Genomic DNA, 23,972 nt, shown 5'->3' with positions numbered 1-23,972 from the left:
ATCACAGAATCATGGAGCATCCTGAGTGGGAAAGGACTCCCAGGGATCATCCAGTCCAACCCCTGTCCCTGCACAGACACCCCAACAATCCCACCCTGGGAATCCCTGGGAGCTCCTGGAGCTGTGGCAGCCTCAGGCTGTGCCCATTCCCCGGGGAGCCTGGGCAGTGCCACCACCCTCTGGGGGAAGAACCTTTCCCTGATCTGCAGCCTGACCCTGCCCTGGCCCAGCTCCAGCTGTTCCCTCAGGTCCTGTCCCTGTCACACCCAGCAGAGATCAATGTCTGCTCCTCCTCCTCCTACATGGGACGATGTCACCATGATGAGTCTCCCCTCAGTCTCCTCCAGCTGAACATTCCAAGTGCCCTCAGTGCTGCTCACACAGTTTCCCTTCCAGACCCTTCCCCATCCTCGTGGCCTCTGGATGTGTTTGTGGGCCAAGCCTTGAGCCACACCGTGCTCTCAGCCTGGCAGAGGGGTTTCAGCTGTGGAACTCATCTGAGCTGTCATCTGAGCACCCAGTTCAGAGCATTCTGGTGCCCCCAGCAGAGGAAGGACATGGAAGTGTTGGAGCAAGGCCAGAGGAGGACCTTGAAGTTTGGGGATTGGAGCCAGGCTGGAAAAGCTGGGATTGTTCACCTGGGGAAGAGGAGCTTGTGTGGAGACCTTAGAGCACCTTCCAGGGTCTGGAGGGATTCCAGGGAAACCAGAGAGGGACCCTGCATCAGGGACTGCAGTGACAGGACAAGGGGAAAGAGGTCAGACCGATGGAGAGCAGGTTTCGATGGGATACTGGGCAGGAATTGTTCCCTGGAGGGTGGGCAGGGGCTGGCACAGGGTGCCCAGAGCAGCTGTGGCTGCCCCTGGATCCCTGGCAGTGCCCAAGGCCAGGTTGGACACTGGGGCTTGGAGCAGCCTGGGACAGTGGGAGGTGTCCCTGCCATGGCAGGGGTGGCACTGGATGGGCTCTGAGGTTCCTCCAATCCAGATCATTCCAGGATTCTCTGATGACACTTCTTGTCTTGCAGGAAGGAAAAGTTGCATAAAGGCAAAGACAAACAAACCCTGGCTGTCACAGAGGCAGAAATGATCCGGATGTCCCAAATGGGCAGTGCCAGCCCCTGCCATCCCCTGTTTCTGCGGGGGTGTCCCCAGACAGCTGGCCCGATGCCCACGAGGCACCAGGATCTCTGCTCTGACATTTATTGCCTAATGTGCTGGGAAAAGTAAGTAGAGCACAAATGCAATCCTTCCCCAGGAAGGGAAGGGAACGGGGCTGCGGGACCAGCTGGAAAAGAGCAGGGATGAGAGGCACGAGGCAGGAAATGCATCTGGCAGAGGTGAGATCTGTGCTGGAAACAGCAGGGAAAGGCAAGCGCCAGCACGGGGCCTGACACTCACCAAACACAGCACAGCCTCAGCCACTGCAGCCCCAAAGCCAAACCTGAGGGGGATTAACCCCAAAAATCCCATCCTCACTTGTGAGGGCAAGTCCCACCACGCTTCTACAACATTAATGGGATTTTCTTCTGTTGGGATGTCTGTAGAGAATCACAGAATGGTTTGGGAGGAAAAGGGACTTTAAGGATCATCTCTTTCCACCCCTTTCCGCTGTCCCAGGCTGCTCCAAGCCCCAGTGTCCAGCCTGGCCTGGGGCAATCCAGGGATCCAGGGGCAGCCACAGCTGCTCTGGGCACCCTGTGCCAGCCCCTGCCCACCCTCCAGGGAACAATTCCTGCCCAATCTCCCATCCAGCCCTGCCCTCTGGCAGTGGGAGCCATTCCCTGTGTCCTGTCCCTCCAGCCCTTGTCCCCAGTCCCTCTCCAGCTCTCCTGGAGCCCCTTTAGGCCCTGGAAGGGGCTCTGAGCTCTCCCTGGAGCCTTTTCCTCTCCAGGTGAGCACCCCCAGCTCTCCAGCCTCTCCTCACAGGAGAGGTTAATTCCAAGCCTTAATTCATCTTTTGTTATTTAGCTCCTCTCCAGATTGTGCCAGGGGCCCCAACCCAGCCTGGGACAGGGCAGGAAACAAGGGAAAGACCCAAGACAAAGGATCAAGGGAAAACAGTTTAAAACTATTTCCAAGCCAAGCATTTCAAAGTGGTCCAAAGTGATGAAGTGTTTAACCCCTTCATCGGGTAGAGTGGCCCACAGCCACATCCCCAGCCAGAGGCACTGACTGACACTCCCAGCTCCTGGAACATCCTTCCATAAAACCTTTTCCAGGAAACTGTACCTGGCCATGTTCCCTCCTTCAGCTGTCCCTGGGGGGAATCCCAGGATCACTGGGGCTGGAAAATCCCTCCAAGCCCATCCAGTCCAAGCTGTGCCCCATCCCCACCTTGTCCCCAGCCCAGAGCCCTGAGTGCCACCTCCAGCCCTTCCTTGGGCACCTCCAGGGATGGGCACTCCAAACCTCCATGGGCAGCCCCTGCTGAGGCATGACCACCCTTTCCATGGGGAAATTCCTGCTGATGTCCAACCTGAGCCTCCCCTGGCCCAGGCTGAGGCCGTTCCCTCTCCTCCTGTCCCTGTTCCCTGGGAGCACAGCCCGACCCCCCCGGCTGTCCCCTCCTGTCAGGGAGTTGTGCAGAGACACAAGGTTCCCCTGAGCCTCCTTTTCTCCAGGCTGAGCCCCTTTCCAGCTCCCTCAGCTGCTCCTGGGGCTGATCCCCCCTGGCAAAGCTGTACCTCCAATCCATCTCCTTTGATTTTGATTTTGATTTCTGGCTGGCTGCATCTCAGGGATGGCAGAAAGTTAATTAGACATCCCAGCACCTGGGAAATAAAAGCCTTGATGACCTTCATTGACTCTATTGGAAAATAATTTTGGGTTGTTTAGCTTCCCTTCTGCTCTGAGCAGACCATCAATTAGCAGCCATCAGTAAAATGTTCAGGATTTGCCTTTTACCACAATTTAATCTGATTAAAGGGTGCTGTTTCGTCACCCCTGCTCCTGCCGTGTCCCCCATGAGCTCAGTATTGATGGCTTTGTCCTCAACTTCTGCTGCTTAAATGGGCAAAACATATTTTATCCTATAATTAAATGAAATGCTCTGCTGGGTGAACATTATCTTAAGTTTTATAGCATTACAGTGCTTTCTATCACCTTAATATATCACCATAGCTGTGTCACTGCAATGAGCTATCGCTGCATTATTAGTGTAATACATCATTACAGCAAGGTGCTTCCATGAGGGATTGCCTCAAAGATGAAGCCATCAAGCAGGAAAAAAAAAAAATCCATCAGCAGCCTCAATATAATTACAGGATAAAAGGATGATGATGGAATCTCATAATGATTTGACCTGGAAGTGAATGGAAGCAGGGAGAACGGAAAGCTGAAGGGAAAATAAGAGAAAAATCCCCAAAATTTTACTCAGTGAGGGACAAGTGAGTAAAGACAAGATCTCATCTGCATTCAGAGCCACCACCCTGAACTGCATCCAGGCTGAGCTTAAATCCACGGGCAGTCCCAGGAGAGAGCAGAAACTGGGGACAGGACACAAACTGGCACAAATCCCTCCTGGCAGCTCCAACATTCCCCCTCTCCCAGCTGGATCCGCAGGCAGAGGGGTGGGGTGGCACTGCATTTGGGAAGAGGGAGGGCATCCAAGAAAATCCCACCACCCCTGGTGTGGCAGGAAACAGGAGCCACGACCCTGCTGTCCTCAGGATGTGACAACCACACCTTCCCCCTCTCATTCCTGCCAAGGCTGGCAGTGAAATCGTTTCTTTATTCTGAAGGAAGGAATGTCTGGGATGTCAAAATGGCTGGGATGGGCCCCGGGATCAAGGGGAGAATGTTGCTGTATGTTATTTGGTTTCATATTCTATTTCATTTTTATATTGGTTTTCATAATGGTTTGTTCTGTACCCCCCTGTTCTCCCAGAAAATGCAATATCCCGAAGTTTGTCCCTGCTCTTCCCCCAGCCCATCTCCCACACTGTTCCCAGTCCCCTTCCCGGAATGTAATCCAACCCTGTTCCACTCCCACTTTTCCCTGACTGGGTATTGGCCTGTCCCCACCTCCAGCCCCTTCCCTGATATAAGCTGAAGCCAGACGTGGTCAGGTCCCTTGTTTCGGGCAGTCAGAGAGGGCGAAGGTCTGGGGCAGCACCACACAAGAGAGACTGAATAAAGCCTTGGTCTCACTCCCCGGATCAAGTGCAGACCTCCTTCCTCTGCCATCGCCAGGGTCCTGCTCTCTCTGCTAAGGGAAAGGTTCTCAGCCGCCTCCTGGCTTTTGGGACCCTGAGGAAATTCCTCCTAACTGTGGTTTGTCCCTCGAGCTAGCCGGGGCGAGGACGGAGCCGGAGCCCCGTGAGAGAGAGAAGCCACAGGAGAAGGGGGGATTTTAGGACACCGTGTATGCTTTGGGATTTGAGGAACTCCAAAGGAGCTCAACAACTCCTTGTGGGGTTTCATACACATATAAATAAATAAAAATTAAGTATATAGATATACAAACCAGAGTTTCCATTACTTCTAATTCCATTCCCAGCCATAAATTACAACCTGCAGCCCATTAATTAAACAGTGGTGGGGACAGTCCAATTTCCTTCATGGTGCCACAAAGGCCATTTCCAAGCTTCTGCTCTTGCTGATAGCTGCTTTAAACCAGCATTTTCTAGGAATTTCATTAATTGGATGTATCATGAAACAAAGGATCTGCCAAGAGCTGGCTCTCAGCTGAGACCCAGGGAAGGGAAAATGTGGAGAGGGAAGACCAGGAAAAATGAAATGGGCAAGCTCCAGGCAGCCAGCAAAATTTGACTCCGGAACTTCAGGCAGGGAAAGAAAACATTGTTAAGTTTAACCCCAATAACACCGAGGGAAAAATAAATAACCTGTTCTCAGCCATTCATCCTAAAGCCCAGGGTCAGCAGCCAGTGTCAGCCCAATCCAGTTTCTCACACAATAATGCACTTACAGGCTCAAATTTCCAGCCACAAAGTGCAAAAGGCAGTCGGTGCCATTTAAGAGAAAAATGGGGTGTTTGAGCAAGAGCAGGTTCTGTTTAGCAGGGACTCCATCAGCCCCAGGGACTGATCTTTGTCCAAGGCAAGGGTAACCCAAAGTGGGATTTTCTGCACCCCTCAGCTGGCTCCCAGCTCTTCAAGCTCCCAGCTCAGGCTCAGATGAACTCTGGGATCACTTAGTCCAGGGTGACTGTGGAGTGAGAACAGGATTTTTATGCTTTCCCATTCCTTGAGCTGTACATTTTAGCTGAAAATGAACCTCCTTGAGCCTGCTGCGCCCCAGATGCTCCCAAACTTTTGGAGAGGCAAAAGAAGTGCTGGAAAACAAATTCCAGCCAAGCTGAAATGGCTCATTACCACAGCACTAATTGTTTTCTTTACCCCATTAGTCTGGGTTTATTCTGCTGGGTGGGAGAGAGGTAATTCCACAATGGGAAGAGACCTTAAAGATCACCTTACTCCAACTTTCCACTGTTCCTGGTGCTCCAATTCCCATCCAACCTGGCCTCGGGCAGGAAATACTCAGACTGTGTCCATGATTATTGTTATTTACCTTTGTCTGGAAGATTTCATTTTAAATTGCAAGTGGTTTTTTTGTTTGTTTGTTTGTTTGATGGGGTTTTGGTTTTGGTTGTTTTTGTTTCAAATTGCAAAAATTTCAACTTTCCAACATTTCCAATTTACGAAGATTTCCAGTTTCCTTCAAAACCTTTCCTGACAGCTCTGGCAGGATTATGGGAATCCAGAAAACACAGGAGGAGCGGCTGGGAAAACTCCCTGTGATACCCGAGGTGTTTTTAACACTGGAGAGCGAAGGCCACGGGCACCCTGCACAGCCCCAGGCTGTCACCCGCGGTGCCACGTGGCTGTGGCAGTGCCAGCCTCACCTGCGGGCCCCAGCCATGGCACGGGTACAGGATTGCTGTGTGGTTCTCCTGCGGGCCCTGGTCCAGGCACACGTCCTTGGCCTTGTTGTTCCGCAGCTGGGAGGGAAAAAGGGCACAGTTAAGGGACAGCAGGGGCAGAATTAGGGCACAAAGAGGGCAGGGTTAGGGCAGAAAAAGGGGCAGAGTTAGGGCAGAAAAAGGGCAGAGTTAAGGGACAGCAGGGGCAGAATTAGGGCAGAAAAAGGGCAGAGTTAAGGGACAGCAGGGGCAGAATTAGGGCAGAAAAAGGGGCAGAGTTAAGGGACAGCAGGGGCAGAATTAGGGCAGAAAAAGGGCAGAGTTAAGGGACAGCAGGGGCAGAGTTAGGGCAGAAAAAGGGCAGAGTTAAGGGTCAGCAGGGGCAGAGTTATGGCAGAAAAAGGGGCAGAGTTAGGGCACAAAAAATTGCAGAGTTATGGCAGAAAAAAATGGCAGAGTTAAGGCCCAAAAAGGGCAGAATTAGAGCACAAAGAGGGCAGCGTTATGGCAAAAAAAAGGGGGCAGAATTATGGCACAAAAAGGGCAGAATTATGGAACAAAAAGGGCAGAGTTGTAGCACAAAAAGAGGCAGAGTTAAGGCATAAAATGGGCAGAGTTAAGGCATAAATGGGGCACAATTATAGCCCTCTCTTAGCAGAGATAAGCAGGAAACTGATGCTCAGCCCTCTCTAGCCTCTCTAACTCTCACTTATCACCAGGAACAATCAGCCAAAGAAAACTTACAGAGCACTAAACCAATCTTTAATTCCAGGGCTAATGACAACTGCTTTAATATAATAATCCCCATTCCAAGGAGCAGCATCCCTGGATATGGCTGGTTCTGTGTTAGGTCACAGGTGGTGGGGACAAACCCAGGTTTAAGATGCCAGGAGCCTGAAATCAATGCAGAACCACTCAGATCTCAGTGAAATCTCAAACTGCTCAACAAGGCAGGGAAAAAAGCCCAGCTGGAACAAGGATCACCTTGGAATCATCACATCCTTGTTCCAGCTAGGATTTTTCCCAACCCAAAACCATTCTGAAATTTTATTTTCTCTGAAAACAGAATTTTTTTGGGAGGTTTTAGCTTGAAGGCCTTAAGAAACTTTGAGAACAAATCTTTCCTAAAGTGAATAACCCATCTGGGGTGCCCAGGCTTCAAGGAGCCTACTCCGAGTGCCACTACTCCATCAATTTCATTGCAGCAGAGTATTTGTTATTAGTTCCCATAAATGACTCTTTCTATATTTCCAGAATGGTTTCAAAGCCAGCAGAGATTGAATTAAGTGCCTTATTTTATCTTGTCCTTAAGCTGTTGTGACAAGGCACTGAATCCTCCCGAGACCTTTTCAGGAATTAGGCTGAGTTGGAGTCACCAGGGTTTTAGAAGACGCCTGTGTATTAAAAGTACAAATACAGCTGCTTAATCCATGGAGTCATGGATAATTTCTGTCAATTCACTAAATGGTGTATTAACATCTTTTATTTTATACAGTCTTCAAGATCCGCAACAAATCCCCAAACTGGTTTTTAGAAGAAACTGGGAGCAGATTTATTTATACAAATTTAGATGATTACACAGAAAAAGTCATTTTTGATTCAGACTCCTCTCCTTTGAGGCTGTTTCTCATCGGGGACTGTAAATATTAGCAGGCTGAGCTAAGGGAGTAAATTACCTCTCCATAAGCAATGGTGTTGTTGTATCTCCTCATTTCTGGATAAACATGGTCCAGGTACCACTGGAAATTTTTACACTTCAGGCTCTTCCTCAAGGCTTTCCTCTCAGAAACATCCCCAATGTCAATCCCTGGATTCTGGAAAAGCAACAACAGGACATCACTGAATGGTCACACTTTCAAAAAAAAAAGGTAAAAATGAAAGTATTTCACTGAGCTTTGAGATCCTTTCCAAACTGCCTGGGAACTGCCCGTGGTTGAGTAATTCCAGGAACTCTGGGATGTGTGTCCAGGGCTGAAATCATCAGAAGGAAGATGTGAGTTCCAGAGACATAGCTAGAGGGGGACAATTTCTCTGCTGGGTTTTGAGGGCCCCGTTGCAATGGCCATGGGCTGAGGCTGGACAGGCTTTGGTCCTCAGGGATAATTTACCAAAGAGGAGCCAAAGGGAGAAGAAAAGGTTTGGAGGAAAGTTGAGAAGTGCAGGGAAACAAGTGGGGAGTCTTCTCCTGATTCTCCTGGGTTTGGATCCATCTGACAAAGACTGATCTGAATTTTTAAACAAGGTATTTTTTAAAAAAATTCCTCCTTCTCTTTGGGTTCTGGGGCACAGGATATCCAGGAGAGTTTAGCAGCAGGTGGATATCAGGATTTAAAAGATGGAAATGCAAACCCGGGCTGGGCACTGAGCACCAGACCCTTCCATGACTCCTCTGAGACACAACCCAGAGGATGGGACAGGTAAAAGGTGTAAAATAAATGGGAAAAGAATGAAGGAAAGAAAGAAAGGTTTAAGATTCAAATATAGCACAGGCAGACAGCTGAGAATAAAGGATAAAAATTGCACGGGAAGAAAAGCTGAGGCTGAACCTCAGCAAAACCTGTTGGCAATTTGGGCAATTCAGGGTGGAATGGTCTCCCTGGAGACACGGCAGAACCCCACAGCTCCTGCAGACAAAGCTGTCCCCGAGGAATAACCCTGCAGGAGCCGGGGCAGGGCTGGAGAGCTGCCCCCCTTTACTCCACCATGGAATTTGGGGAGCTAATGCAGCAGGGAAGCCAAAGGCAGGCACACAGCAGCTCCTTTTTCCTGCAGGTGCCTGGGCTTCCACTCTGGTTGAGCTCCTGCTCTTGTCTTTCCCAGCGATCATTAAACACAACTGGGAAAGTAATTTTCCATTACAACGCTTGTAATGATCTCCTAATGAATTATTCACTCTGCTTTAGAAGAGACACCGTTTCCATGTGCCACTGAGAGGTAAAAATAAAGATGATTCAGTGGAGACAGGCAGGACGGGCTGAGGTCTGAGTGGGCAACGTGGGGCTCAGAGCAGCCAGGCAGCACCTGGCAGGGCAGGGCAGGGCTTTGCCTCGGCATCACAAAATAATCCAGTGCATATCCAGAAAACCTCCCCCACTCAACAAGGCTTCCCTCAAATTAAATCTTGATTTGATTGGGAAAAGACCTGTATTAAAAACTCTAGTGGATTTTGGGGAACCCAGACCTATGGGGAAGACCTGCATAAAAATTTCAAGTTGTTTTTGGGTCACCCAGGCCTGTTCCCTCTCCCAGCGCTGATCCATGTGATGCTGCCTTTTCCAGTCTCGACAGGATGGATTTTAATCCTTTCTGCAAAGCTCCAAAGCTGTTCCTGAGCAGGAGGATGGTGCCTCACCTCTAAAAAGGAATCTGCCTAAGGATCAGGATTTCTGATCCTTGCCTACAAACATTTGGATCTTGAAGCCTCTTTTTAAGATCCCCAAATTCCCTCGGTGCTGGAGGCAGCTCCCCATCTCCTGGCCCCTGGAGCGGTGCCTATCACAGCCAGAGCCCTCCTGCAGCTCCCTGGGAAAGCAGCTTTTCTTTCCATCTCTGTTCCTTTATTTCCTGCTATTTTTGTACCCCCTGGCCCTGGATCCCCCCACTCCCAGGACCACAGACCTGCAGCTCCTGGCCCTTCCCAGGCCATTCCCTAAGGCAGCACAGAGCTGTGACTGCCGTGGCTCCAAATGCCAGCAGCTCTCCCCAGACGTAACCTTTCCTCAGAAAATCTCAGCTCAGATTTTTGTTTTCCTGTGTTTCCAGAGGCCTGGGGCAGACACCAGCTGGCAGTGCTCCCTCAGCAGCACTAGGACCCAGCAGCTCCTTCAGCCTTGGCCAAGCAGGAATATTTGGTGTTGGTTTTTAGCACCAAGGGGCGGCTGGAAATAAGTGCACCCATGGGGCTGGACACTGTGGCCCCAGTCTGACCTCATAGTGAAACTGGGCAGCCGGCAGTGCTCATTCACCTGCTCATCCCAGCCATGGCCCAGGAGCAGTGCTGCCTCCCCATGCCCTCCCCATGCCCCACCTCCCCTGGCAGTGCCAGGAATGGGGCACTGATCCTGCCAGGGCTGCTCCAGGCAGCATTTGGAGCCAGGAACCAGGAGATGCTCTTGGCTTCCAAGATCAGAAACAACCTGCAGGGAGGGCAGAGCCCCAGCAGCAGCCTTGGACTTGCAGAAATTCCTCCTGGAGCCTGTGGAGCTTTCCCAGAGGTGCAGGAAGTGATCCCTGTGCAGGATGTGTCCCTGGACATGCTCACCTGGACCTGCTGGTGGCACATTGTGGATTTCCAAAGAGTCACCAAGCTGTGACGTGGCAGATTTACACCAATATTAATGTGTCAGATCCAGGACAACCTGACCATTTCTGGGCAGAAATCAAAGGTACCCCCAAAGCTCTTTAAGGAGAAGGTTTAAGAGGAAGGGGATCCCCTTCTGTGAGCCACCAACCTCCAATCTTTTACCTCCCAACCTTCCAGCACTGGGAAAACAAACAGCCCCAGCCCCTGGGCCACACATCCCTAGGGAGCTCTGGGAGGGGTCAGTGTCCATGAGCTGGGAACCTGAGCCGGGCTGGATGTGACACAGGGATAAACCCGAGGCACTAATGATGCTGACTGACATCCAGAATCCCCCAGCAAACGGATCTGCAGAGAGACTCCACCTGCAGAGCAGTGTCAGGACATCCCCTCACGCTGGGGAAACACTCAGGGAGACAAACACTATGGTCCAGGTTTAATTCTTAGAACCACACTAAAAAAGCAGTGGGAACAGCAGGAACCCCTCCAAAGCCTGCAGCTTTTGGAACCTCTCCCTGAAAGGCGAGGGAGCTCTGCCGGGGCTGAGACCCGGCGAGTTAAGGCTGTGCTTAGGGACACAAACTGCTCCATAATTCCGGTTTTAAGCACGAAGTGACCACGAGGCCAGGCTGTACCTCCAGGGGCAGGTTCCAGGCGATGTAGACGTGCCACTTGTAGTCGTCCATCCAGACCTCGGCCACGCGCAGCGCGTTGCGCTTGGTGTAGAAGCCGATGTTGTTGTTGTAGGGCTTCTTCTTGCGCTCGATGTGAGCCACCCTGGAGCACGGCAGCACCTCCATGCTGCCCCCACACAGCCACACCTGCAACACAGCCACAGCTCCCTCAGCGTGGGCAGCAAGAGGAAGGAGGGGGTTCTGAGGATTCCACATTATCCCAGCATCCCATCTCCAACCGGCAGGGGAACCCACGGCCAGGTGTGGCCTCTGCCCAGCACGGAGATGTTGGAACCCAGGAGGCTGAAAATTCCAGGCTTTCTGTTCTAAAAGACACTGACTCCCAAGCAAGAACCACATTTCACTTGAGGCTGTGGAACAGGCTTCCGAAATTGAGTGATAGCACTGGGGTTGTGGGTGTGTGGTTGGAATAGCATTGTGTGATCTCACAGGGTGAAGAACTTAGATTTGAGATTTTAGTATATATTAATATACATAGGGCAATATGGAGGAATTAGAGCATTGCCTAAGTCCTTCTTCTTCACCTTCTTCTTGGTTTCAGGGTTTTTTTTTTCTAATTGGGTGAAAAAGATTTGCACTGCAGGCCTTGAGTGGTCATTATTGGGTCAAAAGTATAAATAATATAGGTGTCACCTCATTATTGGGTGATTAGCGCCTAAATAACCTTGGACAGAGTTAGAGGCATCCATTTTACCTCCACTTTCTAACTTGCTAGTTAGAGCTCACGGCTCGTGAGGCTGTAATATAGAGAGTACAAACACAAAACTGTGACTCCCATGTATTAATCTCGGCTCTAACACAAAGAAAAGAAGATAAAACCCTCACACAGACACACACAGGGAACATTTGTGGGGTTGGAAATACAAAATCTTTATGCCCCTCCCAACCCAAACCACTCTTGGATTAACCCGTGCCCAAAGCTTTAGAGGGATCAGGTCTCTTCCTCACCCAGTGAAGGCTGCCTTTCCTCCCAAATAAAAAGCATTAGTGACTGGAATAGTTCAGACAATTCCAAGATCCCCTCCTGCAGAAGGGATGAGTCAGTGAAACATATGGCAGGGACAGATTTCTCCCACTTGAAAACATTTGTTCATTATTGTTCGTTCACGTGCTGCTTCAAATTCCCTTAAATCACAGTTTACAAGTTAATAAAATCTTGTAATAACCTCTTTTGATCTCACACACAGGGGATTTGCAGGAAGATTTGCCATACCTGGTTTCTTCCCTGCCTGTTTGTCATCAGCAAGAAGTTATTCACCTTCCAGACAGGACCCCAGGCCCTGGGCAATCATTCCAAACCCACATTCCAAGCAGGCCTCTAGCAGGCTGCTCTGCATTATCATTTTGCAGAGTTACTCTAACACCCAGCGTTTCTGGGATCCCTTCCAGGCTCACCACCTTTCCTTCTGTCTGCGCGCCCTAATTTTCATGGGCCCTGCTTGATTCCCTCTTCCAGCAGCACCAGGAGTCCCCAGCCCGGAGCAGTGCCCGGTGTCACCTCCCAGGGGTGGCTTTGGTCCCTCCAGTGTGGGGCACAGCCCCGGTGACAGCAGAGAAGGACACCTTCCCTCGGGATAGCCCTGCTCCTCACGCTGTTCCCTCCTCGACTGCTGCACAACAGGAGCCTCCAGCAAAAAACCTGAGCTCTGTTGTATCAGCTGTTGTATAAATGTGAGAAAAATCCCACCATGCTCCTGCTCCATCATTTGACCTTCCAGAACCCTTTAAAGACAATTTCACGCCCCCAGAGTGGATTTGGAGTTGGTCTCTCAGAGCGGGACTGGCCTGTCCCTGCCTGTCCCTCCCCTCCTCCTCCCACCCCAGCCAAGTCAACCATGTCCACTCAAGGTTTGCAACACGCCACAGGCAAAGCAAATCAGAGCTGAACTAGGCAACCCCAAAGAAAAACAGATATCTTTTTAAAGGAATACTCCTAAGGCAGAAACTGCTTGTGTTACTTGCCTGCTGAATTCTTTAATTTCTCAGCATCTTGGTGAAACAGAGGAATGGGCTCTGCCCTGAGGTGCTCCCAAGGCTGTTGGGCTCGACCACTACTTTGAATAAATGTTCTAGTCCAGAGTGATCCCCAGCATCTCCTGGTTTTGTACTTTTGGGGATTTGTTAGGTTTTGTCCTGATTTAAAATCAGAATAATTACTTTGAAACTACTAAAATCATAATTAATGTGATTTTCCAGCCCACCACAAGTCACACCGTTGCCCTGTTACCCTTTTGTGCTTCAGGTAAATAATTCACGTCAGCTTCCTTAAAATTCAGGAATATCTGTACAAACCACCTGGGAATCCCCACATCGGAATAACCGGGGTGAGGCAGAGAGCTGGGCACTGAGCAAAGGGGTGCACATCCACAGCCTGGTCCAGAGAGATCAATACAAACTTAATTCAGGAATTATCCAAGGAAAGACCACACATCGACCTCCTAAACAGAGCCTGAACTGTCATTATAAATTTTTAGAACTCCTGTTTTTATAAGGTATTTACAAATATTTCTGCTGGGAACAGCAGGAGCAAAGAGAGCCATGACCCAGGAATGGCCCAGTCACACTGGAATCTCTGTCCCAGGAAGGAGTTGCTTGCTCCCCACAAGGAATTTCTGCCCCTCCTGCACCCAAAATGCAGGTGAAGAGGTGCATAGGGAACTGCAACCCAAGTGAATCCCCCATGGCTGTGGGGCTGTGCCTGCCCCATGAGCTCAGGGTGAGACCTCAGCCCTGACAATGGCTCAAGGGCACAGAATTCCTTCTCCTGGTGCCCACAGGACACATCCAGAAGAGCCCAGTGGGTCCAACCCTCCCAGCACAAGGACAGGCACCTGCTCTGATGTCCCAGCCTTGACCTCACCCCATGGCACCAGCCCAGAGGGCAGGAGGGTCCTTGGGAACCTTCTGTGTCCCAAGTGAGCAGCAACTGATCCAAGCAAAGCCCTCTAACACACAGAGCACCTCACTGCTAAGGAATCCTATGGGGTTTTTCATGGAATCACAGAATCACAGAAGGGTTTTGGTTGGAAGGGACTTTAAAGCCCATCCAGTGCCACCCCTGCCATGGCAGGGACACCTTCCACTGTCCCAGGCTGCTCCAAGCCCCAGTGTCCAGCCTGGCCTTGGGCACTGCCAGGGATCCAGGGGCAGCCACAGCTGCTCTGGGCACCCTGTGCCAGGGCCTGCCCACCCTCACAGGAACAATTCCTTTCTAATATCCCATCAAACCTCTGGCAGTGGGAAGCCATTCCCTGTGTCCTGTCCCTCCATCCCTTGGAAATTGTCCCTCTCACACAAAGCTGTGCTCAGAGGCTCAGGGTACAGTAACTCAGCAGGTTAAATATGTTGAGCAAGTCTCCAGTTTTCCGTTTTCTGACATTCCCATACCCACACAATTAAATTGCCACTCATTCACCCATGAAGTGATACAGAGCTAAAAATAGACCCACTCCCCCCAGAAAATGAGGGTGAGTCAATCACATCTCCATCAATCCACACACAGCAGGAATCAAACCCATGGGAAATGCTGGGATTTATAAATAACCAGTTAAGAGCAGACTCTAGTGAAGGAATCCCAGAGAAACAAACAGACAACAAATCCATCACCCGGAGATCTTTGATGTGTTTTGCAGAAAGCTGCTGGAGAATACACTTGTAATTCTTTTCCAAGGAAAATGTGACTGCCCTAAGGATTCCACATGGAAAAGCAGTGACTTATCTTGGGGAGTGAAATGTCCAAGCACAGCTGACACTGCACTGCTAAATCTGCTCCAGGAACTTTGGCACACGAGAGAAGGAGGCTCAGGGGGACCTTCTTCTTTTCTAGCTGAAAGGAGTTTCAAGACAGGTGGGGGTTGGTCTCTTTTCCCAGCTGACAAGTAGCAGGACAAGAAGGAAGGGCTTCAGCTTGTGCCAGGGGAGGCTTAGGGTGGAAATTGTGAAAATTTCTGTCCTGAAAGGGTCGTCAATTATTGGAACAGGCTGCCCAGGGCAGTGGTGTAATCACCATTCCTGAAGTCAGTGTGCTTGAAAATGTTCAAAACCCACGTGGATGTGGCACCTGGGGACAGGCTTAGTAGTGGCCTTGGCAGTGCTGGGGAATGGTTGGATTCAGAGGCCTTCTCCAAATTCCTGTTTCCCTGTGGGAGGCAAACTTTGGTCATCACAAGGTCTTCTTGTGACAGGCTGTGCTCCAGAGATGGGATGAGCCAGCTTTGGTTCCCAGCCACCCTTTGGAAGCACAGACGGAGGTGCTGCGGGTGTGTGAGAGCGTTTGTGAGACAGGTGGGACCTCAGAGCCAGCCCAGGGCCAGCCCAGGCTGGGACAGGGCTCAGCAGTGATGCTGTGGGGCAGCAGAGCCCCGGGAGAGGCTCAGGTGGCTCTCTGTGCAGAGGGAGCTCCCAGCAGCACCAGCAGCTCCTGTGCCAGTGTCTTGGGTTGCAATAAGTAACCAGCAGTGTGAATTCTACTGCCATCTGTTGAAACCAGCAGGGGAGGTGATTTTTTCTTCATCTCTTGTATAACACACTCCTCATAACTCCAGGGGGGAGGGGACGGGTGCCTCCTGTTAATGGGCAGCTGTTAATCCAGGTGGAGCAGTGTTCTTATCCCAGGACCCATCCTCCCTGCAGGGGATATCTGCTGTTAATGGGCCATCGAGGCTCACTGCATGGCTGAGACAATTCCATCATCCATTGGGAGATGCTCCACCCAGGGGAGGAGCCCGGCATTCCCGCCTGGATAAAACCTGAGGTTCAGAACACCAGCACAGCCTGTTTGCACTGGATTGCCAGAGGAACACCACCCATCTCACCACCACTGCACCTTCAGACGAAAACTGCACCCTTCTACAGGATCATTGCTCCAACAGAACCACATCTGTCACTGCAGGAGGACGTGATTGGACTGCTCCCAACACCCTGACCAACAGGGTGTGTTCTGGCTCAGTGTTTTCTTTTTGTTTATTTGCTTCTTTGCACTACTACATTTTTATTTTTTAATATTCCTAGTAAAGAACTGTTATTCCTATTCCCATATCTTTGCCTGAGAGCCCCTTTGTTTCAAAATTATAGTAATTTGGAGGGAGGGTTTTACATTCTCCATTCCATGGAAGGCTCTAGCTTTCCCTGGCAGACACCTGTCCTTCCAAACCAAGAGAGCCAGCACACCCCAGGCCTCAGCTGCAAAGGCAAAGTTGCTTTTCCATTGCTCTGGCAGAGCTGGGGGTGCTCACCTGGAGAAAAGAAGGCGCTGGAGACACCTCAAAGCTCCTCCCAGTGCCTGAAGAGGCTCCAGGAAAGCTGGAGAGGGACTGGGGACACGGGATGGAGGGACAGGACACAGGGAAATAGCTTAAAAGTGACAGAAGGCAGGGATGGTTGGGATATTGGGATGTAATTCCTGGCTGGGAAGGTGGGGAGGCCCTGGCACAGGGTGCCCAGAGAACAGTGGAGACAGTGACCACCCTGGGTCCTAGTGTGACATCCCTGACGAGTACTGACAGCTCCCATCAAACCCTGCCTTTATCTGCTCAGAGCTGAATTTTCACTGTTCAGACTGAAATCTATCCTGCACCAGCTGGAGCTCTGCAGTTAATGCAAAGAGACAGCATCTAATGGTGTCAGGACATGTCTGCAAGGGAAACTTAGAATCTCTCAATGCATTGTGACAGAAGGAAATAGGGGAAAACCCTTCTCTAACTTTGATTCCACCCACTCCAGGCTTTTCAGCTGATAGCTTCATTTCTGAGGTGATTAGCACCCCCCTGCCTTAATTAGCCATAGATTTCACATTTGGCAGCTTTGCCTTATCTTTGCTCCTCTCTCTCCTTTGAAAAGTAACTTCCAAAGTTAGGGGGAAAACACAATTACTGGGGCAGCTGAAATAATTCAGAATGTACCATAACAAAGGGCTAAATAATCAAACCGAGAAACAGCAGAAAGGGCAAGGAAAGAATGAAAGAATAAGAAAGAAAGAATAATTTCTCCTGTAAAGTTCTGAGAGACTTTATCTCTCCCAACTGTTGCTTTTGTGGGAATAAACAACATGCACAGCCACATTCCCAGCATTCCCATCCTTCCTGTTCCCACCTGGGCCGTGCCCCATCCCACATCCCCACAGGACACCAGGGGAGGGGGTCCCCAAGCCAAGCTCGTGCTGCCAGGAATGGGATGGAGAAGTTGCTCCCCCAAACCTCTGTGCTCCCTTTGTTTCCCTGGCACACGGCTTGTGGAATGCAGCGGTGGGACACCCCCACCCCAGCCAGCCTGTCCAACCCCAGTTTTGGGGGATAAACACCTCCCCATCAGCAGCTGGTGGCCCTTTATGGGTGACAGTCCCATTCCAGAACCCTCACACGCAGCAGGCTGGCTGGTATCTGACATTTTTCAAGGATGTATTCAAATAGAGATGGGTGTTGGATCCTGAATCATCACTGGAGGGTTCCTCCAGGCTCTGGGAGTGCCACTGCTCCTTGTCACCATCCCTACAGAACTTCAGCAGTGGAATCACATAAAGGGGAGCCAAGAAACCACACACAGAGGGGAACAAAGGGAGGGAAATCAGCTGAATTGGGAACTCTGGAACTCTTGATCTCTGCAGGTGGACAAGCACTCCAGGAAGAGGAAAATCTGGATTTTCACAGACCACATCAGGCCTGGGGCTGTGGGATTGATCTAAAGCAGTGACTGTGCCACCTCTGAGGCTCAGCAAGGTCACACCCAACCCCACATCCAGAGCCAGGGGATGCAGAAGCATTTCCAAGTGCAAGGACCAAACCATCTGGCACATCCCTGGCAGAGGCAGCAGCTCTGGATAGACCCACCCAAGCATCCTGCTGGAAATCCCTGCACCGCTCCATCCTGAACAACTGAAGAATCATCCTGGAGACCTGCAGGGAGAAGTCAAGGAGACTCCATGTCCTGCAGTTGGAACAGGAAAAGGAAATTCCTGCTGCACCTGTAGATTCCTTTCCTCTGTCCAAGGCCAAAGAAAACCTTCCTGGGAAGATTAGAAGCAGCCAGATCAGACCCAGCATCCATGGGCCATCTCCCTAAAACGGGATTTTTGAATGGACCTGCCCATCCCAGCCCACATCCATCCCAGCAGAGAATGGAAGTTGGAGGAGAGAGATAGAACACATTTTAAAAACTTAATTATTTTTCTTCTTTGGCTCTCCTTTGCTCCTGTTTTAGCCTCATGGATGATACACTTTAGACAGGTTCCTGTCTATCTTGTGCCAGACCAATAATAGAAATGTCCAAATTTTCCAGTGTCACAATTTTCAAACTTTTCCTAAATTAATCTGTTTTGTAATGGCAACTAAAAATGCCAAAGGAGAGTGGAATCAGAGGCACTCCACAACCCCTAACCTGCAGCAAAAATGGGTAATAACTATTTTCATCCTCAAGCAATATTAAGCAGTTTAACACCTGACATATTGAGAGGTCAGAATAAAGCAAGATTCCCATCCATGCAGAGCAGGGATTCTCCAGGAGAAGCATTCCCACACACTGCAATGGAGTTTGCTCAGACTGGAGGCTTTTCCAAGGAAAAAAACTGTTCTGTGCATCTCCAACAAATGCAGCCCAACCTGCTCTAAACAGCGCATCACTGCTGGCTGCAGAAGGGATTGATGTGATGTTATCGCCCAGTAAGATCTGTCAGAAGCTTGGTGGGAAGCTGCATTCCAAAAATTCTGATCCCAAAGCACAGGATGGGAAGGGTTCTCTGGAATGATGAATGTCCACATCCCCAAGGCTTGGGAAAACTGATGGAAAACTGCATTTCAATTCCCAGTGCATCAGGAGCGATACCTGAATTTCTGCAACATGAAGCTGCAGCACCCACAGCCACTGCAGCTCTGTCATTTTCGTGCTTCCAGAAGTTACTTTTTTAAAAAAGAGGAGCAGAGGATTTTTACATCCCATCTTGGAGAGACCCTCTCTGGAAGCTCTGCTGGAGCTGGAGCCCAAATCTTCCTCCTGAGCCCCCATCTGGCTGAAAGCACATCCCTGCAGAGCACAGAGAGGTTTGGAAATATCGTGGAACAAATCTGGGTCGTCCTAATGAGTTTAGAGCTGAAATTCCTCAGTGCTCTGATGTTATCTGCTCAGCCTTGGCAGTGTGACAAGGACCTGATTATGTTGTAATAGCATAATGCAAAGATTATTACAGACTCATAAAAGACAAGTGCCTCAAAACCAGCATCCACAATACCTGGAGGCCCTGCAGAAGGAGCTGAACACGCTGGGCTTTGTGCACTCCTAGCACAGAAATTACCTGCAGGATCTAACCCTGATCTGCTTGGAGGCTGCTCTTTTTTTATTATTTTATTGCCAGTAATGTGCCAAAAGCATCTTGATCTCATTTTCCTATTACCATTTCTGTCAGAGCTGTAAAAATAAACCAGCATAAATAGCTCCCCAGGATTTTGATCTATTTTTCATGCACAAAAGGCCTTTGGAGGAAATGATCCACAGCCAGTTCTTCAGCCTAACAGGATTCCATGTGGGGAGTGGCAGGAGGAGGAGGGAAGGTGCCAGGGAGCAATGGAACCATGAGAAGTGGTTCTGAAACAGAATTATTGATGCAGAGAGAGGCAGCTGAGGGAGCGAGCAGCTCCTGAGCTGACAGCACCCAGCTCCATGGAGCTGCTTCCAGTCTTTGTGACTCCAGCACTGCCCCACTGCTCTGTGATCTGTAATGACAGGTATTCCCACCATTCCTGATGGGAAGGTGCTGGGACAGAGCCAAGCTCCTCCATGGATGTTCCTGCATGGGTCTGATTGGCTGTGACTCTGCTCACCCCGCTGGAAAAGAAATTTGTCCAGAGAGCAGCTCCTGAGTTCAGAGCAGGAAAATGCAGAGGGAGGGACAGAGGCAGGGTCTGGGTGTGGGGACTGGATGATGTGACTGTGAGCAGGGACACACAGGGACATGCAGGGACACATGGGGACACACAGGGACACACAGGAGGTATTTTACTCCTTGTCCGTGCTCCAAGCCACACTTATGATGTTTCCTAAGTTTGTCCCACTCCCATACCATGGGCAGGGACACCTTCCACAGTCCCAGCCCTGTCCAGCCTGGCCTTGGGCACTGCCAGGGATCCAGGGGCAGCCACAGCTGCTCTGGGCACCCTGTGCCAGGGCCTGCCCACCCTGCCAGGGAACAATTCCTGCCCAATATCCCATCTAACCCTGTCCTCTGGCAGTGGGAAGCTATTCCTTGTGTCCTGGCAATCCATTCTTTTGTCCAAAGCCCTTCCCCAGTTCTCCAGGAGCTCCTTCAGGCACTGGAAGGCGGCAACAACATCATCCCAGAGCCTTCTCCTCTCCAGGTGAACATACCCAGCTCTCCCAGCCTTTCCTCCCAGCAGAGCTGCTCCATCCCTCTGCTCATCCTGGAGTTTCCTCTGGGCTCATCCAGCAGCTCCAGGTCCTTGCTGTGACAGGAGGGGATGCCCAGAGGTTCAGGAGAGTCAGAGGGAGCCAGTACCAAACCTGCTTATGTGTCCTGCCGAGCCTCAGGGACACTGCACTGCCACCAGCTGTCCCTGCAGTGATGCCCAGGCAGGGCCAGTGGGATTTGGGATCCCTCATTAGAGAGAGGCAGCAGGATGGAAACGTCCAGCCATGCTCCAAACCAGATGGTTGGAGACCAGGAGCTCTGACACAGTTTTGCCACTCTCTCCACCATCTGCTTGTTTTCCCTGGCAGAGTTAAAATCTCCTCTCCAGTGCAGCCCTAATGTCCTTGGAAATAATGAACACTGCAAGCAAGAAAGTTTTGAATTTAAAGCCAGAATAATCGCTGTAGCTCTCAAAGTCCCATCAGCAAACTCCCTGGTAAGTGACTGTCACAGAGCTCCCAAAAAGCTCAAATGTTGAAATTCCCATGAATCTCTGGAAAAGCCATGAGCAGAGGCTCTCTTGGGTAAATGACCTCCTAACTGCTGCTCCTCCCATCCTGGGGGCACCAGCGGCTCCTTCAAGTGTGGCCAGCTCCTGAAACATCTCCCAGCAGTACAGAGCAGCCTTTGAGATGGAGTTCTGATGGGAAATTTGGGGGCAGCATTCAGGTTGACGACAGCTGATCTATCCATGGAACACTCCAAGACCTTGGTGGCCATCTGAACTCTCTCATCTCCAGAGATGCGATGTGAGCAAGTGATCAGGGCCTGTGCTCACTCTGAGATGTTGTTTTGACAAAACCCACAGCATTTCCTTGGTGGAGACAAACTTTGGGTGAGTTGCCCCTGACTCCTGAGCCCCTGAACTTCTCACAGCAGCCAGAAATACAACTTTTCTACCAGCACAGCCAGGGAACAGCTGAGAGACAGATTTGAAAAGGCTGGAAGCAAAAATGTATCTGATTCAAAATTATTTTTTACCCCATTTTCTGCACAGAACTGGTTAAAAGCAGAGCTGAGTCCCATTTTTATTAGTAATGGTATTAACACTCAATCTAATCTGGTTCTAAGCCTTGTTTGGATATTAACCCTGCCCTCCCTGAGCCCAGCAGCACATCTCCCAGTGTCTTTCCAGGGTTTCAGCCTCCCTTGTCTAAGCAGAGCAGCAACAGCTTTGTGCTCACCCCAGAAAGGATGTGGGAAGGGCTGTGGTGGACACCCTGGCACATGCAGGTGTTACATCCCCCACTTTAATGGACCTTGTGTTGGTGGCATGAAAATGCAAACAGATCTTGGTCAATTAATCCCCTTCTTGATCTAGGGTTAATTTATGTGTTTGCATTATTTACTGCAATTAAAGAATCACAGACCTTAGGAAAACACCCCAGGTTTTCTGGCAGAGCAGCCTCAGGGGCCCTCCCCGAGCAAAACCCCACCCCAGCCAAGGCAGGCAGAACACATTTGAAACTGCAGTTTGGGATGACCCCATCCCTGGGGACAAGAGCACCTCCCATCCCAGCTCCATGAGGAGATCTGAGGTGACAGCAGAGCCACCCCCCTGCACAGCCACAGCCACCTCTGCCACCTCCAGCTAGGCCCCAGGCACACTCATGTGTCCCACATATGGCAGGGAAGGGTTGACTGAGCTGATCCAACACTTTGAGCTGGAAGGAGACCCCAGACCTCCCTTCCAGCCTGAATTATCCTCCTGCAGAAGGGAACACAGGTGACCTCACCCCTGATAAGTAACAGCTGTGTTAATTTCCCAACACAGCCTTGCCCCGATGAGTCACAGCTATATCCAATAAAGGTGAGTGAGATAAAAGAGGGGGTTAGGTGGTAAGGGGGGAGTCATCATGGAGGAGGAATCTTGGGGATCACAAAGGAGAGAATCGTGAAGCAGGATCCTGGGGAGAGAGAATCCCTGCTGTGAGGTCTGTCTGGGTCTGCAGTCAGAGCCTGTTGTTGGAACCTGCAGCCACAGAGTAGCTGGGTAAAAGCCTGCAGTCAGTCTGCACACCAATCCCTGCAGACACAGTCTAGCTGGATAAAAGCCTGCAGTCAGTCTGCACACTAATCCCTGCAGCCACAGTCTCTATCTGGGTAAAAGCCTGCAGTCAGTCTGCACGCTAATCCCTGCAGCCACAGTCTAGCTGGGTAAAAGCCTGCAGTCAGTCTGCACACTAATCCCTGCAGCCACAGTCTCTAGCTGGGTAAAAGCCTGCAGTCAGGAGCTGCACACTAATCCCTGCAGTCACAGTCTCTAGCTGGGTAAATGCCTGCAGTCAGTCTGCACACCAATCCCTGCAGTCACAGTCTCTAGCTGGGTAAATGCCTGCAGTCAGTCTGCACACTAATCCCTGCAGTCACAGTCTCTAGCTGGGTAAATGCCTGCAGTCAGTCTGCACACCAATCCCTGCAGTCACAGTCTCTAGCTGGGTAAATGCCTGCAGTCAGTCTGCACACTAATCCCTGCAGTCACAGTCTCTAGCTGGGTAAAAGCCTGCAGTCAGTCTGCACACCAATCCCTGCAGTCACAGTTCAGCCAGAAATAACCAGCAGTCAGAGGCTGTGAGGGAAACCTACAGTAGGAGCTTGCTGTAGCCAGAGTCAGTGAGTGGTTAGAACTAAGATGACCAAGCCATGAAGAGGAATAAACCAGGACCCTTTTCAGGCTGTATTTAACAAGAAGTCTGTGCCTTAGCTCACTTTTACCCTCTAATAAGAGGGCTGCTGCAGCATCCTACAACTCCCATAAAGAGATGCCTGATATGGATGTATGGAGGTCCCAGTGAGGACACTGCTGGGTGTGGGAAAGGAAGGTGTGAAATCCTGTCTTGGTTCTTCCCCTGAGCAGCCTGACAAGTTCTTTCTGTGCTGTTTAACTTTGTACCCTCCTTTTACAGCCCCTGACTGAGACACAGTCAGGAGGACAGAGCTGTCACAGCTTGGGGATGGCTCCTGCTGCACTGGCAGTCCCACCCCAGCTGGGGCCTGCTCAAGGTTCTGGAATAGCAGGGACATTTTAAACTTCAATGTCTATTTGCAGTGTTTTCCAGATGCTCTGATCTCCATCTCCACATCCTGTGAATTATCCCAGTTGAGAAGATCCCTTCAGAAACTTCTCCAGGGTAGATTACTGTGCACAATTTAAGAACTCTTTTTAGTTACCCTCTTCCCAAACACTGTAAAGTAACTCCTGTACAGTAAGTGCCCACAGGTATCAGAGTGAAAACGTGGTCTGGAATGTTTTCCATGTTCCTTAGAGCATGGAGGAGGTGGGATCATCCATTGTGTGATGCTGAGATAGATCAGGAGAGAAGTTCCTTTTGGTCATGTAGCAAAACATCACACAAGGACCTGAGCTGTGCCTGGGGTCTCAAAGAACAAAGGTCAGTGACAAGCTGGAGGCTTTTAAGGCTCAACCTCTACTTTTACTGATCAAAGACTTCCAATAAAGTTCTATCAGAGGAGCTGAATCAGGAGAGCTGAGCAGCACAGGCACACTGCCAAGTGCGGAGGGATAAACCTTAAGGAATCCTGACAGGCAATAAAAGCCCTGTTTTCCTGAGCAGTCAAATCCCTGGAGTGAATTAAACTGCGCTGGATATTGGTGCAAACAGTAATTTCTGCATGAGCTGCATCCCGAGGCTTTGGATCAGAGCAAACCAAACCACCTCTG

The 23,972-nt window shown here is 50.4% G+C and overlaps 1 protein-coding gene across 1 annotated transcript in view; it reads right to left on the bottom strand.

Moving 5' to 3' along the window:
- Positions 1-23,972, bottom strand: part of GALNT17 (polypeptide N-acetylgalactosaminyltransferase 17) — a 209,367-nt gene that overhangs the window by 5,141 nt on the left and 180,254 nt on the right. Inside the window, exons 7-9 of the mRNA XM_040082495.1 lie at positions 10,819-11,004; positions 7,560-7,697; positions 5,866-5,961 (exon numbers count right to left, since the gene is read on the bottom strand). Of these exons, the coding sequence (XP_039938429.1) occupies positions 5,866-5,961; positions 7,560-7,697; positions 10,819-11,004 (420 nt within the window). The remainder of the gene's footprint in view (positions 1-5,865; positions 5,962-7,559; positions 7,698-10,818; positions 11,005-23,972) is intronic.

Source organism: Hirundo rustica, chromosome 19, assembly GCF_015227805.2.
Source record: "Hirundo rustica isolate bHirRus1 chromosome 19, bHirRus1.pri.v3, whole genome shotgun sequence".
Taxonomy (NCBI): domain Eukaryota; kingdom Metazoa; phylum Chordata; class Aves; order Passeriformes; family Hirundinidae; genus Hirundo; species Hirundo rustica.
The sequence above is the reverse complement of the archived record's forward strand: the minus strand, read 5'-3'. Positions and strand labels throughout refer to the sequence as shown.